Below are 17,659 nucleotides of genomic sequence, written 5' to 3'. Positions count from 1 at the left end.
TTGCCGTCCTCCATGGATCTCGCCCCTTACTCCATCTTTGTCCTTCTTCGAGCATCTCTCCCTTCTATCCCGTTGCCTTTTTCTGGTTGTCTCACTCCCTTCCCCCTTCGCCCTCCTCTGGGTGTCTCTCACTTCTCCCTGTCGCTCTCTTCAGGCATCTCTCCTTTCCCCCAGTTGCTCTTTTCAGGGTGTCTGTCCTTCCCCTCTATTGCTGTTCTCTGGGCGTCTCTCCCTTCACCTCGTTTCCGTCCTCCAGGGGTCTCACCCCTACCTCTTTTGTCCTCCTCCAGGTGTCTCCCCCCCCATTGCCCTTCTCTTGGTGTCCCACTCCCTTACACCATCGCCCTCCAATGGGTATTTCTCCCTTCTCCTTGTCGCCCTCCTCCAGACATCTTTCTCCCCACCCCGTTGATCTCTTTCGGGTGCTTCCCTCTCCTCCCACCGCCCTCCTCCATTACTCTGACGCCTCTTTTTTGTCTCAGTGATACTAGTACTGTGAAATGTTGATGTTGTGACCCTCCGCCATCTTCCTCTTCCCCTCCTCCAGTACTTGGCCCTCCGGCCTCCTTTTCGGTGGGGTCATGAGCAGTCGACAGCGCGGAGCATCGACCACCAGAACTGGTAGAATATTTCCTTTATTATCTGATGACTCCACTACAGGTGTGGATGTGAGGGCAAGAGGTAAAGCAGGTGTTGGGGGTGATGTGGTCTCGGAGACTAGGTTAATACTCCACGATGGGAGCGTAGCCATGGGCCTGAGGTATAATGGGGGCATTGCTTATCAGGGTGGTGTGGGCCGTGGTTATGGTAGAGGATTGGCTTCAGAGTTTGATCTCACGGGCGATCTGACACCAGGTGCAGGTGTAGCAGCAGCAGGAGTGGACGCAGTCATTGCATATGGACCCCTGAAAGAGGAGAATTGAGGTTATCCTGGTGTAAGGTGAACCCCCCAACCCAAGAGACCTTGATGTTCCACTTACCGGAATCTTATATCTCTCCCGGATCGCAGCCCTCATCGCAATGGTTATAGGGGGGCAGACGCCGCAACACCACAAGTATCCCATCAAACGCATATCCAACAACGGAAGACAGAGGCACTCTCCGAAATCACTCGCCGTCTCACACTGCATGCAAGGGAAGCACCACAAGGCGCAGCAGCCTGCGGGGAGATAACGCGCTTATTACCCTCCAATCCATAGTACACAGCAGCCCGGAGAGGAGACGCTGCACTTATTACCCTCCACCCCATAATATACAGCAGCCCGAAGAGGAGACGCTGCACTTATTACCATCCACCCCATAATACACAGCAGCCTGGAGAGGAGACACTGCACTTATTACCCTCCACCCCATAATATACAGCAGCCTGGAGAGGAGACGCTGCACTTATTACCCTCCACCCCATAATATACAGCAGCCTGGAGAGGAGACGCTGCACTTATTACCATCCACCCCATAATACACAGCAGCCAGGAGAGGAGACGCTGCACTTATTACCATCCACCCCATAATATACAGCAGCCCGAAGAGGAGACGCTGCACTTATTACCCTCCACCCCATAATATACAGCAGCCTGGAGAGGAGACGCTGCACTTATTACCATCCACCCCATAATATACAGCAGCCCGAAGAGGAGACGCTGCACTTATTACCCTCCACCCCATAATACACAGCAGCCCGGAGAGGAGACGCTGCACTTATTACCCTCCACCCCGTAATATACAGCAGCCCGGAGAGGAGACGCTGCACTTATTACCCTCCACCCCGTAATACACAGCAGCCCGGAGAGGAGACGCTGCACTTATTACCCTCCACCCCGTAATATACAGCAGCCCGGAGAGGAGACGCTGCACTTATTACCCTCCACCCCGTAATACACAGCAGCCTGGAGAGGAGACGCTGCACTTATTACCCTCCACCCCATAATATACAGCAGCCCAGAGAGGAGACGCTGCACTTATTACCCTCCACCCCATAATACACAGCAGCCCGGAGAGGAGACGCTGCACTTATTACCCTCCACCCCGTAATATACAGCAGCCCGGAGAGGAGACGCTGCACTTATTACCATCCACCCCATAATACACAGCAGCCCGGAGAGGAGACGCTGCACTTATTACCCTCCACCCCGTAATACACAGCAGCCTGGAGAGGAGACGCTGCACTTATTACCCTCCATCCCATAATACACAGCAGCCCGGAGAGGAGACGCTGCACTTATTACCCTCCACCCCATAATATACAGCAGCCTGGAGAGGAGACGCTGCACTTATTACCCTCCACCCCATAATATACAGCAGCCCGGAGAGGAGACGCTGCACTTATTACCCTCCACACCATAATATACAGCAGCCTGGAGAGGAGACGCTGCACTTATTACCCTCCACCCCATAATATACAGCAGCCCGGAGAGGAGACGCTGCACTTATTACCCTCCACCCCGTAATACATAGCATCCCGGAGAGGAGACGCTGCACTTATTACCCTCCACCCCATAATATACAGCAGCCCGGAGAGGAGACGCTGCACTTATTACCCTCCACCCCATAATATACAGCAGCCCAGAGAGGAGACGCTGCACTTATTACCATCCACCCCATAATATACAGCAGCCCGGAGAGGAGACGCTGCACTTATTACCCTCCACCCCATAATACACAGCAGCCCGGAGAGGAGACGCTGCACTTATTACCCTCCACCCCATAATACACAGCAGCCCGGAGAGGAGACGCTGCACTTATTACCCTCCACCCCATAATATACAGCAGCCCGGAGAGGAGACGCTGCACTTATTACCCTCCACCCCATAATACACAGCAGCCCGGAGAGGAGACGCTGCACTTATTACCCTCCACCCCATAATACACAGCAGCCCGGAGAGGAGACGCTGCACTTATTACCCTCCACCCCATAATACACAGCAGCCCGGAGAGGAGACGCTGCACTTATTACCCTCCATCCCATAATACACAGCAGCCCGGAGAGGAGACGCTGCACTTATTACCCTCCACCCCATAATATACAGCAGCCTGGAGAGGAGACGCTGCACTTATTACCCTCCACCCCATAATATACAGCAGCCCGGAGAGGAGACGCTGCACTTATTACCCTCCACCCCATAATATACAGCAGCCCGGAGAGGAGACGCTGCACTTATTACCATCCACCCCATAATATACAGCAGCCCGGAGAGGAGACGCTGCACTTATTACCCTCCACCCCATAATATACAGCAGCCCGGAGAGGAGACGCTGCACTTATTACCATCCACCCCATAATATACAGCAGCCTGGAGAGGAGACGCTGCACTTATTACCCTCCACCCCATAATATACAGCAGCCCGGAGAGGAGACGCTGCACTTATTACCATCCACCCCATAATATACAGCAGCCCGGAGAGGAGACGCTGCACTTATTACCATCCACCCCATAATATACAGCAGCCCGGAGAGGAGACGCTGCACTTATTACCCTCCACCCCATAATATACAGCAGCCCGGAGAGGAGACGCTGCACTTATTACCATCCACCCCATAATATACAGCAGCCCGGAGAGGAGACGCTGCACTTATTACCATCCACCCCATAATATACAGCAGCCCGGAGAGGAGACGCTGCACTTATTACCCTCCATCCCATAATACACAGCAGCCCGGAGAGGAGACGCTGCACTTATTACCCTCCACCCCATAATATACAGCAGCCTGGAGAGGAGACGCTGCACTTATTACCCTCCACCCCATAATATACAGCAGCCCGGAGAGGAGACGCTGCACTTATTACCATCCACCCCATAATATACAGCAGCCTGGAGAGGAGACGCTGCACTTATTACCATCCACCCCGTAATATACAGGAGCTTGGAGAGGAGACGCTGCACTTATTACCATCCAACCCATAATATACAGCAGCCCGGAGAGGAGACGCTGCACTTATTACCCTCCAACCCATAATATACAGCAGCCCGGAGAGGAGACGCTGCACTTATTACCCTCCACCCCATAATATACAGCAGCCCGGAGAGGAGACGCTGCACTTATTACCCTCCAACCCATAATACACAGCAGCCCGGAGAGGAGACGCTGCACTTATTACCCTCCAACCCATAATATACAGCAGCCCGGAGAGGAGACGCTGCACTTATTACCCTCCACCCCATAATATACAGCAGCCCGGAGAGGAGACGCTGCACTTATTACCCTCCAACCCATAATACACAGCAGCCTGGAGAGGAGACGCTGCTCTTATTACCCTCCACCCCATAATACACAGCAGCCCGGAGAGGAGACGCTGCACTTATTACCCTCCAACCCATAATATACAGCAGCCCGGAGAGGAGACGCTGCACTTATTACCCTCCACCCCATAATACACAGCAGCCCGGAGAGGAGACGCTGCACTTATTACCCTCCACCCCATAATACATAGCATCCCGGAGAGGAGACGCTGCACTTATTACCCTCCAACCCATAATATACAGCAGCCTGGAGAGGAGACGCTGCACTTATTACCCTCCACCCCGTAATATACAGCAGCCTGGAGAGGAGACGCTGCACTTATTACCCTCCACCCCATAATACACAGCAGCCCGGAGAGGAGACGCTGCACTTATTACCCTCCAACCCATAATATACAGCAGCCCGGAGAGGAGACGCTGCACTTATTACCCTCCAACCCATAATATACAGCAGCCTGGAGAGGAGACGCTGCACTTATTACCCTCCACCCCATAATACACAGCAGCCTAGAGAGGAGACGCTGCACTTATTACCCTCCACCCCATAATACACAGCAGCCCGGAGAGGAGACGCTGCACTTATTACCCTCCAACCCATAATATACAGCAGCCCGGAGAGGAGACGCTGCACTTATTACCCTCCAACCCATAATATACAGCAGCCCGGAGAGGAGACGCTGCACTTATTACCCTCCAACCCATAATATACAGCAGCCTGGAGAGGAGACGCTGCTCTTATTACCCTCCACCCCATAATACACAGCAGCCCGGGGAGGAGACGCTGCACTTATTACCCTCCACCCCATAATATACAGCAGCCCGGAGAGGAGACGCTGCACTTATTACCATCCACCCCATAATATACAGCAGCCCGGAGAGGAGACGCTGCACTTATTACCCTCCAACCCATAATACACAGCAGCCCGGAGAGGAGACGCTGCTCTTATTACCCTCCACCCCATAATACACAGCAGCCCGGAGAGGAGACGCTGCACTTACTACCCTCCACCCCATAATACACAGCAGCCTGGAGAGGAGACGCTGCACTTATTACCCTCCACCCCATAATACACAGCAGCCTGGAGAGGAGACGCTGCACTTATTACCCTCCACCCCATAATATACAGCAGCCCGGAGAGGAGACGCTGCACTTATTACCCTCCACCCCATAATATACAGCAGCCCGGAGAGGAGACGCTGCACTTATTACCCTCCACCCCATAATATACAGCAGCCTGGAGAGGAGACGCTGCACTTATTACCCTCCACCCCATAATATACAGCAGCCCGGAGAGGAGACGCTGCACTTATTACCATCCACCCCATAATACACAGCAGCCTGGAGAGGAGACGCTGCACTTATTACCTCCACCCCATAATACACAGCAGCCCGGAGAGGAGACGCTGCACTTATTACCCTCCACCCCATAATATACAGCAGCCCGGAGAGGAGACGCTGCACTTATTACCATCCACCCCATAATACACAGCAGCCCGGAGAGGAGACGCTGCACTTATTACCCTCCACCCCATAATATACAGCAGCCCGGAGAGGAGACGCTGCACTTATTACCCTCCACCCCATAATATACAGCAGCCTGGAGAGGAGACGCTGCACTTATTACCTCCACCCCATAATACACAGCAGCCCGGAGAGGAGACGCTGCACTTATTACCCTCCACCCCATAATATACAGCAGCCCGGAGAGGAGACGCTGCACTTATTACCCTCCACCCCGTAATACACAGCAGCCCAGAGAGGAGACGCTGCACTTATTACCCTCCACCCCATAATATACAGCAGCCTGGAGAGGAGACGCTGCACTTATTACCCTCCACCCCGTAATACACAGCAGCCCAGAGAGGAGACGCTGCACTTATTACCCTCCACCCCATAATATACAGCAGCCCGGAGAGGAGACGCTGCACTTATTACCATCCACCCCATAATATACAGCAGCCTGGAGAGGAGACGCTGCACTTATTACCCTCCACCCCATAATACACAGCAGCCCGGAGAGGAGACGCTGCACTTATTACCCTCCACCCCATAATATACAGCAGCCTGGAGAGGAGACGCTGCACTTATTACCATCCACCCCATAATACACAGCAGCCCGGAGAGGAGACGCTGCACTTATTACCCTCCACCCCATAATATACAGCAGCCCGGAGAGGAGACGCTGCACTTATTACCATCCACCCCATAATATACAGCAGCCCGGAGAGGAGACGCTGCATTTATTACCCTCCACCCCATAATATACAGCAGCCTGGAGAGGAGACGCTGCACTTATTACCCTCCACCCCATAATATACAGCAGCCCGGAGAGGAGACGCTGCACTTATTACCCTCCACCCCATAATACACAGCAGCCTGGAGAGGAGACGCTGCACTTATTACCCTCCACCCCATAATACACAGCAGCCCGGAGAGGAGACGCTGCACTTATTACCATCCACCCCATAATATACAGCAGCCCGGAGAGGAGACGCTGCACTTATTACCATCCACCCCATAATATACAGCAGCCCGGAGAGGAGACGCTGCACTTATTACCTTCCACCCCATAATATACAGCAGCCCGGAGAGGAGACGCTGCACTTATTACCCTCCACCCCGTAATACACAGCAGCCCGGAGAGGAGACGCTGCACTTATTACCATCCACCCCATAATATACAGCAGCCCGGAGAGGAGACGCTGCACTTATTACCTTCCACCCCATAATATACAGCAGCCCGGAGAGGAGACGCTGCACTTATTACCCTCCACCCCATAATATACAGCAGCCTGGAGAGGAGACGCTGCACTTATTACCCTCCACCCCGTAATATACAGCAGCCTGGAGAGGAGATGCTGCACTTATTACCCTCCACCCCATAATACACAGCAGCCCGGAGAGGAGACGCTGCACTTATTACCTTCCACCCCATAATATACAGCAGCCCGGAGAGGAGACGCTGCACTTATTACCCTCCACCCCATAATATACAGCAGCCTGGAGAGGAGACGCTGCACTTATTACCCTCCACCCCGTAATATACAGCAGCCTGGAGAGGAGATGCTGCACTTATTACCCTCCATCCCATAATACACAGCAGCCCGGAGAGGAGACGCTGCACTTATTACCCTCCATCCCATAATATACAGCAGCCTGGAGAGGAGATGCTGCACTTATTACCCTCCACCCCATAATACACAGCAGCCCGGAGAGGAGACGCTGCACTTATTACCATCCACCCCATAATATACAGCAGCCCGGAGAGGAGACGCTGCACTTATTACCATCCACCCCATAATATACAGCAGCCCGGAGAGGAGACGCTGCACTTATTACCTTCCACCCCATAATATACAGCAGCCCGGAGAGGAGACGCTGCACTTATTACCCTCCACCCCATAATACACAGCAGCCCGGAGAGGAGACGCTGCACTTATTACCCTCCATCCCATAATACACAGCAGCCCGGAGAGGAGACGGTGCACTTATTACCATCCACCCCATAATATACAGCAGCCCGGAGAGGAGACGCTGCACTTATTACCCTCCACCCCATAATATACAGCAGCCCGGAGAGGAGACGCTGCACTTATTACCATCCACCCCATAATATACAGCAGCCCGGAGAGGAGACGCTGCACTTATTATCCTCCACCCCATAGTACACAGCAGCCTGGAGAGGAGACGCTGCACTTATTACCATCCACCCCGTAATATACAGCAGCCTGGAGAGGAGACGCTGCACTTATTACCCTCCATCCCATAATATACAGCAGCCTGGAGAGGAGACGCTGCACTTATTACCCTCCACCCCATAATACACAGCAGCCTGGAGAGGAGACGCTGCACTTAACACCCTCCACCCCGTAATATACAGCAGCCCGGAGAGGAGACGCTGCACTTATTACCCTCCATCCCATAATACACAGCAGCCCGGAGAGGAGACGCTGCACTTATTACCCTCCATCCCATAATATACAGCAGCCTGGAGAGGAGACGCTGCACTTATTACCCTCCATCCCATAATATACAGCAGCCCGGAGAGGAGACGCTGCACTTATTACCATCCACCCCATAATATACAGCAGCCTGGAGAGGAGACGCTGCACTTATTACCCTCCACCCCATAATATACAGCAGCCTGGAGAGGAGACGCTGCACTTATTACCATCCACCCCATAATACACAGCAGCCCGGAGAGGAGACGCTGCACTTATTACCCTCCACCCCATAATACACAGCAGCCTGGAGAGGAGACGCTGCACTTATTACCCTCCACCCCATAATATACAGCAGCCCGGAGAGGAGACGCTGCACTTATTACCCTCCATCCCATAATACACAGCAGCCCGGAGAGGAGACGCTGCACTTATTACCCTCCATCCCATAATATACAGCAGCCTGGAGAGGAGACGCTGCACTTATTACCATCCACCCCATAATACACAGCAGACCGGAGAGGAGACGCTGCACTTATTACCCTCCACCCCATAATATACAGCAGCCCGGAGAGGAGACGCTGCACTTATTACCCTCCACCCCATAATACACAGCAGCCCGGAGAGGAGACGCTGCACTTATTACCCTCCACCCCATAATACACAGCAGCCTGGAGAGGAGACGCTGCACTTATTACCCTCCACCCCATAATACACAGCAGCCCGGAGAGGAGACGCTGCACTTATTACCATCCACCCCATAATATACAGCAGCCTGGAGAGGAGACGCTGCACTTATTACCCTCCACCCCATAATACACAGCAGCCCGGAGAGGAGACGCTGCACTTATTACCCTCCATCCCATAATACACAGCAGCCCGGAGAGGAGACGCTGCACTTATTACCATCCACCCCATAATATACAGCAGCCCAGAGAGGAGACGCTGCACTTATTACCATCCACCCCATAATACACAGCAGCCTGGAGAGGAGACGCTGCACTTATTACCCTCCACCCCATAATATACAGCAGCCCGGAGAGGAGACGCTGCACTTATTACCCTCCACCCCGTAATATACAGCAGCCCGGAGAGGAGACGCTGCACTTATTACCCTCCACCCCATAATACACAGCAGCCCGGAGAGGAGACGCTGCACTTATTACCATCCACCCCATAATACACAGCAGCCTGGAGAGGAGACGCTGCACTTATTACCATCCACCCCATAATATACAGCAGCCCGGAGAGGAGACGCTGCACTTATTACCCTCCACCCCATAATACACAGCAGCCCGGAGAGGAGACGCTGCACTTATTACCATCCACCCCATAATACACAGCAGCCCGGAGAGGAGACGCTGCACTTATTACCATCCACCCCATAATACACAGCAGCCAGGAGAGGAGACGCTGCACTTATTACCCTCCACCCCATAATACACAGCAGCCTGGAGAGGAGACGCTGCACTTATTACCATCCACCCCATAATATACAGCAGCCCGGAGAGGAGACGCTGCACTTATTACCCTCCACCCCATAATATACAGCAGCCCGGAGAGGAGACGCTGCACTTATTACCCTCCACCCCGTAATATACAGCAGCCCGGAGAGGAGACACTGCACTTATTACCCTCCACCCCATAATATACAGCAGCCTGGAGAGGAGACGCTGCACTTATTACCCTCCACCCCATAATACACAGCAGCCCGGAGAGGAGACGCTGCACTTATTACCCTCCACCCCGTAATACACAGCAGCCCGGAGAGGAGACGCTGCACTTATTACCCTCCACCCCGTAATACACAGCAGCCCGGAGAGGAGACGCTGCACTTATTACCCTCCACCCCGTAATACACAGCAGCACGGAGAGGAGACGCTGCACTTATTACCCTCCACCCCATAATATACAGCAGCCTGGAGAGGAGACGCTGCACTTATTACCCTCCACCCCATAATATACAGCAGCCCGGAGAGGAGACGCTGCACTTATTACCCTCCACCCCGTAATATACAGCAGCCCGGAGAGGAGACGCTGCACTTATTACCCTCCACCCCATAATATACAGCAGCCCGGAGAGGAGACACTGCACTTATTACCCTCCACCCCATAATATACAGCAGCCTGGAGAGGAGACGCTGCACTTATTACCCTCCACCCCATAATATACAGCAGCCCGGAGAGGAGACGCTGCACTTATTACCATCCACCCCATAATATACAGCAGCCCGGAGAGGAGACGCTGCACTTATTACCCTCCACCCCGTAATACACAGCAGCCCGGAGAGGAGACGCTGCACTTATTACCATCCACCCCATAATATACAGCAGCCCAGAGAGGAGACGCTGCACTTATTACCCTCCACCCCGTAATACACAGCAGCCCGGAGAGGAGACGCTGCACTTATTACCCTCCACCCCGTAATACACAGCAGCCCGGAGAGGAGACGCTGCACTTATTACCCTCCACCCCGTAATACACAGCAGCCCGGAGAGGAGACGCTGCACTTATTACCCTCCACCCCATAATACACAGCAGCACGGAGAGGAGACGCTGCACTTATTACCCTCCACCCCATAATACACAGCAGCCCGGAGAGGAGACGCTGCACTTATTACCCTCCACCCCATAATATACAGCAGCCCGGAGAGGAGACGCTGCACTTATTACCCTCCACCCCATAATACACAGCAGCCTGGAGAGGAGACGCTGCACTTATTACCCTCCACCCCATAATATACAGGAGCCTGGAGAGGAGACGCTGCACTTATTACCCTCCACCCCATAATATACAGCAGCCCGGAGAGGAGACGCTGCACTTATTACCATCCACCCCATAATATACAGCAGCCCGGAGAGGAGACGCTGCACTTATTACCCTCCACCCCATAATATACAGGAGCCTGGAGAGGAGACGCTGCACTTATTACCCTCCACCCCATAATACACAGCAGCCTGGAGAGGAGACGCTGCACTTATTACCCTCCACCCCATAATACACAGCAGCCCGGAGAGGAGACGCTGCACTTATTACCCTCCACCCCATAATATACAGCAGCCCGGAGAGGAGACGCTGCACTTATTACCATCCACCCCATAATATACAGCAGCCCAGAGAGGAGACGCTGCACTTATTACCCTCCACCCCATAATATACAGCAGCCCGGAGAGGAGACGCTGCACTTATTACCCTCCACCCCATAATACACAGCAGCCCGGAGAGGAGACGCTGCACTTATTACCCTCCACCCCATAATATACAGCAGCCTGGAGAGGAGACGCTGCACTTATTACCCTCCACCCCGTAATACACAGCAGCCCGGAGAGGAGACGCTGCACTTATTACCATCCACCCCATAATACACAGCAGCCCGGAGAGGAGACGCTGCACTTATTACCCTCCACCCCATAATACACAGCAGCCCAGAGAGGAGACGCTGCACTTATTACCCTCCACCCCATAATACACAGCAGCCTGGAGAGGAGACGCTGCACTTATTACCCTCCACCCCGTAATACACAGCAGCCCGGAGAGGAGACGCTGCACTTATTACCATCCACCCCATAATATACAGCAGCCCGGAGAGGAGACGCTGCACTTATTAGCCTCCACCCCATAATACACAGCAGCCCGGAGAGGAGACGCTGCACTTATTACCCTCCACCCCATAATATACAGCAGCCCGGAGAGGAGACGCTGCACTTATTACCCTCCACCCCATAATACACAGCAGCCCGGAGAGGAGACGCTGCACTTATTACCCTCCACCCCATAATATACAGCAGCCCGGAGAGGAGACGCTGCACTTATTACCATCCACCCCATAATATACAGCAGCCCGGAGAGGAGACGCTGCACTTATTACCATCCACCCCATAATATACAGCAGCCCGGAGAGGAGACGCTGCACTTATTACCATCCACCCCATAATATACAGCAGCCCGGAGAGGAGACGCTGCACTTATTACCCTCCACCCCATAATATACAGCAGCCCGGAGAGGAGACGCTGCACTTATTACCATCCACCCCATAATATACAGCAGCCCGGAGAGGAGACGCTGCACTTATTACCATCCACCCCATAATATACAGCAGCCTGGAGAGGAGACGCTGCACTTATTACCATCCACCCCATAATACACAGCAGCCCGGAGAGGAGACGCTGCACTTATTACCATCCACCCCATAATACACAGCAGCCTGGAGAGGAGACGCTGCACTTATTACCATCCACCCCATAATATACAGCAGCCCGGAGAGGAGACGCTGCACTTATTACCCTCCACCCCATAATACACAGCAGCCTGGAGAGGAGACGCTGCACTTATTACCCTCCACCCCGTAATATACAGCAGCCCGGAGAGGAGACGCTGCACTTATTACCCTCCACCCCGTAATACACAGCAGCCCGGAGAGGAGACGCTGCACTTATTACCCTCCACCCCATAATACACAGCAGCCCGGAGAGGAGACGCTGCACTTATTACCCTCCACCCCATAATACACAGCAGCCTGGAGAGGAGACGCTGCACTTATTACCATCCACCCCATAATATACAGCAGCCTGGAGAGGAGACGCTGCACTTATTACCATCCACCCCATAATATACAGCAGCCCGGAGAGGAGACGCTGCACTTATTACCCTCCACCCCATAATACACAGCAGCCCAGAGAGGAGACGCTGCACTTATTACCCTCCACCCCATAATATACAGCAGCCCGGAGAGGAGACGCTGCACTTATTACCATCCACCCCATAATATACAGCAGCCCGGAGAGGAGACGCTGCACTTATTACCCTCCACCCCATAATATACAGCAGCCCGGAGAGGAGACGCTGCAATTATTACCATCCACCCCATAATATACAGCAGCCCGGAGAGGAGACGCTGCACTTATTACCCTCCACCCCATAATACACAGCAGCCTGGAGAGGAGACGCTGCACTTATTACCATCCACCCCATAATATACAGCAGCCCGGAGAGGAGACGCTGCACTTATTACCATCCACCCCATAATATACAGCAGCCCGGAGAGGAGACGCTGCACTTATTACCATCCACCCCATAATATACAGCAGCCCGGAGAGGAGACGCTGCACTTATTACCTTCCACCCCATAATATACAGCAGCCTGGAGAGGAGACACTGCACTTATTACCCTCCACCCCGTAATATACAGCAGCCCGGAGAGGAGACGCTGCACTTATTACCCTCCACCCCGTAATACACAGCAGCCCGGAGAGGAGACGCTGCACTTATTACCCTCCACCCCATAATACACAGCAGCCCGGAGAGGAGACGCTGCACTTATTACCCTCCACCCCATAATATACAGCAGCCCGGAGAGGAGACGCTGCACTTATTACCCTCCACCCCGTAATACACAGCAGCCCGGAGAGGAGACGCTGCACTTATTACCCTCCACCCCATAATACACAGCAGCCCGGAGAGGAGACGCTGCACTTATTACCCTCCACCCCATAATATACAGCAGCCCGGAGAGGAGACGCTGCACTTATTACCCTCCACCCCATAATATACAGCAGCCCGGAGAGGAGACGCTGCACTTATTACCCTCCACCCCATAATATACAGCAGCCTGGAGAGGAGACACTGCACTTATTACCCTCCACCCCGTAATACACAGCAGCCCGGAGAGGAGACGCTGCACTTATTACCCTCCACCCCGTAATACACAGCAGCCCGGAGAGGAGACACTGCACTTATTACCCTCCACCCCGTAATACACAGCAGCCCGGAGAGGAGACGCTGCACTTATTACCCTCCACCCCATAATACACAGCAGCCCGGAGAGGAGACGCTGCACTTATTACCCTCCACCCCATAATATACAGCAGCCCGGAGAGGAGACGCTGCACTTATTACCATCCACCCCGTAATACACAGCAGCCCAGAGAGGAGACGCTGCACTTATTACCCTCCACCCCATAATATACAGCAGCCTGGAGAGGAGACGCTGCACTTATTACCCTCCACCCCATAATATACAGCAGCCCGGAGAGGAGACGCTGCACTTGTTACCATCCACCCCATAATATACAGCAGCCTGGAGAGGAGACGCTGCACTTATTACCCTCCACCCCATAATACACAGCAGCCCGGAGAGGAGACGCTGCACTTATTACCCTCCACCCCGTAATACACAGCAGCCCAGAGAGGAGACGCTGCACTTATTACCCTCCACCCCATAATACACAGCAGCCAGGAGAGGAGACGCTGCACTTATTACCCTCCACCCCATAATACACAGCAGCCTGGAGAGGAGACGCTGCACTTATTACCATCCACCCCATAATATACAGCAGCCCGGAGAGGAGACGCTGCACTTATTACCATCCACCCCATAATATACAGCAGCCCGGAGAGGAGACGCTGCACTTATTACCCTCCACCCCATAATATACAGCAGCCCGGAGAGGAGACGCTGCACTTATTACCCTCCACCCCGTAATATACAGCAGCCCGGAGAGGAGACGCTGCACTTATTACCCTCCACCCCGTAATATACAGCAGCCCGGAGAGGAGACGCTGCACTTATTACCCTCCACCCCGTAATATACAGCAGCCAGTAGAGGAGACGCTGCACTTATTACCCTCCACCCCATAATACACAGCAGCCAGGAGAGGAGACGCTGCACTTATTACCCTCCACCCCATAATATACAGCAGCCCGGAGAGGAGACGCTGCACTTATTACCATCCACCCCATAATATACAGCAGCCCGGAGAGGAGACGCTGCACTTATTACCATCCACCCCATAATATACAGCAGCCCGGAGAGGAGACGCTGCACTTATTACCCTCCACCCCATAATATACAGCAGCCCGGAGAGGAGACGCTGCACTTATTACCCTCCACCCCATAATATACAGCAGCCCGGAGAGGAGACGCTGCACTTATTACCATCCACCCCATAATATACAGCAGCCCGGAGAGGAGACGCTGCACTTATTACCCTCCACCCCATAATACACAGCAGCCTGGAGAGGAGACGCTGCACTTATTACCCTCCACCCCATAATATACAGCAGCCTGGAGAGGAGACGCTGCACTTATTACCCTCCACCCCATAATATACAGCAGCCTGGAGAGGAGACGCTGCACTTATTACCATCCACCCCGTAATACACAGCAGCCCAGAGAGGAGACGCTGCACTTATTACCCTCCACCCCATAATACACAGCAGCCTGGAGAGGAGACGCTGCACTTATTACCCTCCACCCCATAATATACAGCAGCCTGGAGAGGAGACGCTGCACTTATTACCATCCACCCCATAATATACAGCAGCCCGGAGAGGAGACGCTGCACTTATTACCATCCACCCCATAATATACAGCAGCCCGGAGAGGAAACGCTGCATTTATTACCCTCCACCCCATAATACACAGCAGCCCGGAGAGGAGACGCTGCACTTATTACCCTCCACCCCGTAATACACAGCAGCCCGGAGAGGAGACGCTGCACTTATTACCCTCCACCCCTTAATACACAGCAGCCCGGAGAGGAGACGCTGCACTTATTACCCTCCACCCCGTAATACACAGCAGCCCGGAGAGGAGACGCTGCACTTATTACCCTCCACCCCATAATACACAGCAGCCTGGAGAGGAGACGCTGCACTTATTACCCTCCACCCCGTAATACACAGCAGCCCGGAGAGGAGACGCTGCACTTATTACCCTCCACCCCGTAATACACAGCAGCCCGGAGAGGAGACGCTGCACTTATTACCCTCCACCCCATAATATACAGCAGCCCGGAGAGGAGACGCTGCACTTATTACCATCCACCCCATAATACACAGCAGCCCGGAGAGGAGACGCTACACTTATTACCCTCCACCCCATAATACACAGCAGCCCGGAGAGGAGATGCTGCACTTATTACCCTCCACCCCATAATACACAGCAGCCCGGAGAGGAGACGCTGCACTTATTACCCTCCACCCCATAATACACAGCAGCCCAGAGAGGAGACGCTGCACTTATTACCCTCCACCCCATAATACACAGCAGCCTGGAGAGGAGACGCTGCACTTATTACCCTCCACCCCATAATACACAGCAGCCCGGAGAGGAGACGCTGCACTTATTACCCTCCACCCCATAATACACAGCAGCCCAGAGAGGAGACGCTGCACTTATTACCATCCACCCCATAATACACAGCAGCCCGGAGAGGAGACGCTGCACTTATTACCCTCCACCCCATAATATACAGCAGCCCGGAGAGGAGACGCTGCACTTATTACCCTCCACCCCATAATACACAGCAGCCTGGAGAGGAGACGCTGCACTTATTACCATCCACCCCATAATACACAGCAGCCTGGAGAGGAGACGCTGCACTTATTACCATCCACCCCATAATACACAGCAGCCCGGAGAGGAGACGCTGCACTTATTACCCTCCACCCCGTAATACACAGCAGCCCAGAGAGGAGACGCTGCACTTATTACCCTCCACCCCATAATACACAGCAGCCTGGAGAGGAGACGCTGCACTTATTACCCTCCACCCCATAATATACAGCAGCCTGGAGAGGAGACGCTGCACTTATTACCCTCCACCCCATAATATACAGCAGCCCGGAGAGGAGACGCTGCACTTATTACCCTCCACCCCATAATATACAGCAGCCCGGAGAGGAGACGCTGCACTTATTACCCTCCACCCCATAATATACAGCAGCCCGGAGAGGAGACGCTGCACTTATTACCATCCACCCCATAATATACAGCAGCCCGGAGAGGAGACGCTGCACTTATTACCATCCACCCCATAATATACAGCAGCCCGGAGAGGAAACGCTGCATTTATTACCCTCCACCCCGTAATACACAGCAGCCCGGAGAGGAGACGCTGCACTTATTACCCTCCACCCCATAATATACAGCAGCCCGGAGAGGAGACGCTGCACTTATTACCCTCCACCCCATAATACACAGCAGCCCGGAGAGGAGACGCTGCACTTATTACCCTCCATCCCATAATACACAGCAGCCCGGAGAGGAGACGCTGCACTTATTACCCTCCACCCCATAATACACAGCAGCCCGGAGAGGAGACGCTGCACTTATTACCCTCCACCCCATAATACACAGCAGCCCGGAGAGGAGACGCTGCACTTATTACCCTCCATCCCATAATACACAGCAGCCTGGAGAGGAGACGCTGCACTTATTACCCTCCACCCCATAATATACAGCAGCCCGGAGAGGAGACGCTGCACTTATTACCATCCACCCCATAATATACAGCAGCCCAGAGAGGAGACGCTGCACTTATTACCATCCACCCCATAATATACAGCAGCCCAGAGAGGAGACGCTGCACTTATTACCATCCACCCCATAATATACAGCAGCCCAGAGAGGAGACGCTGCACTTATTACCCTCCACCCCATAATATACAGCAGCCCGGAGAGGAGACGCTGCA

At 53.6% G+C, this 17,659-nt stretch overlaps 1 protein-coding gene across 1 annotated transcript in view; it reads right to left on the bottom strand.

Moving 5' to 3' along the window:
- Nucleotides 1-619: 619 nt before the first annotated feature.
- The window catches only part of LOC141165481 (placenta-specific gene 8 protein-like), a 57,631-nt gene continuing 40,591 nt past the window's right edge, over nucleotides 620-17,659 (bottom strand). Inside the window, exons 3-4 of the mRNA XM_073651085.1 lie at nucleotides 981-1,159; nucleotides 620-905 (exon numbers count right to left, since the gene is read on the bottom strand). Coding sequence (XP_073507186.1) covers nucleotides 822-905; nucleotides 981-1,159 — 263 coding nt within the window. The 3' untranslated portion in view covers nucleotides 620-821. The remainder of the gene's footprint in view (nucleotides 906-980; nucleotides 1,160-17,659) is intronic.

This window comes from Phyllobates terribilis, unplaced genomic scaffold (assembly GCF_046119375.1).
Source record: "Phyllobates terribilis strain yellow unplaced genomic scaffold, ASM4611937v1 Scaffold_11__3_contigs__length_659146591, whole genome shotgun sequence".
NCBI lineage: Eukaryota > Metazoa > Chordata > Amphibia > Anura > Dendrobatidae > Phyllobates > Phyllobates terribilis.
This window is presented reverse-complemented; position numbering and strand designations above follow the sequence as displayed.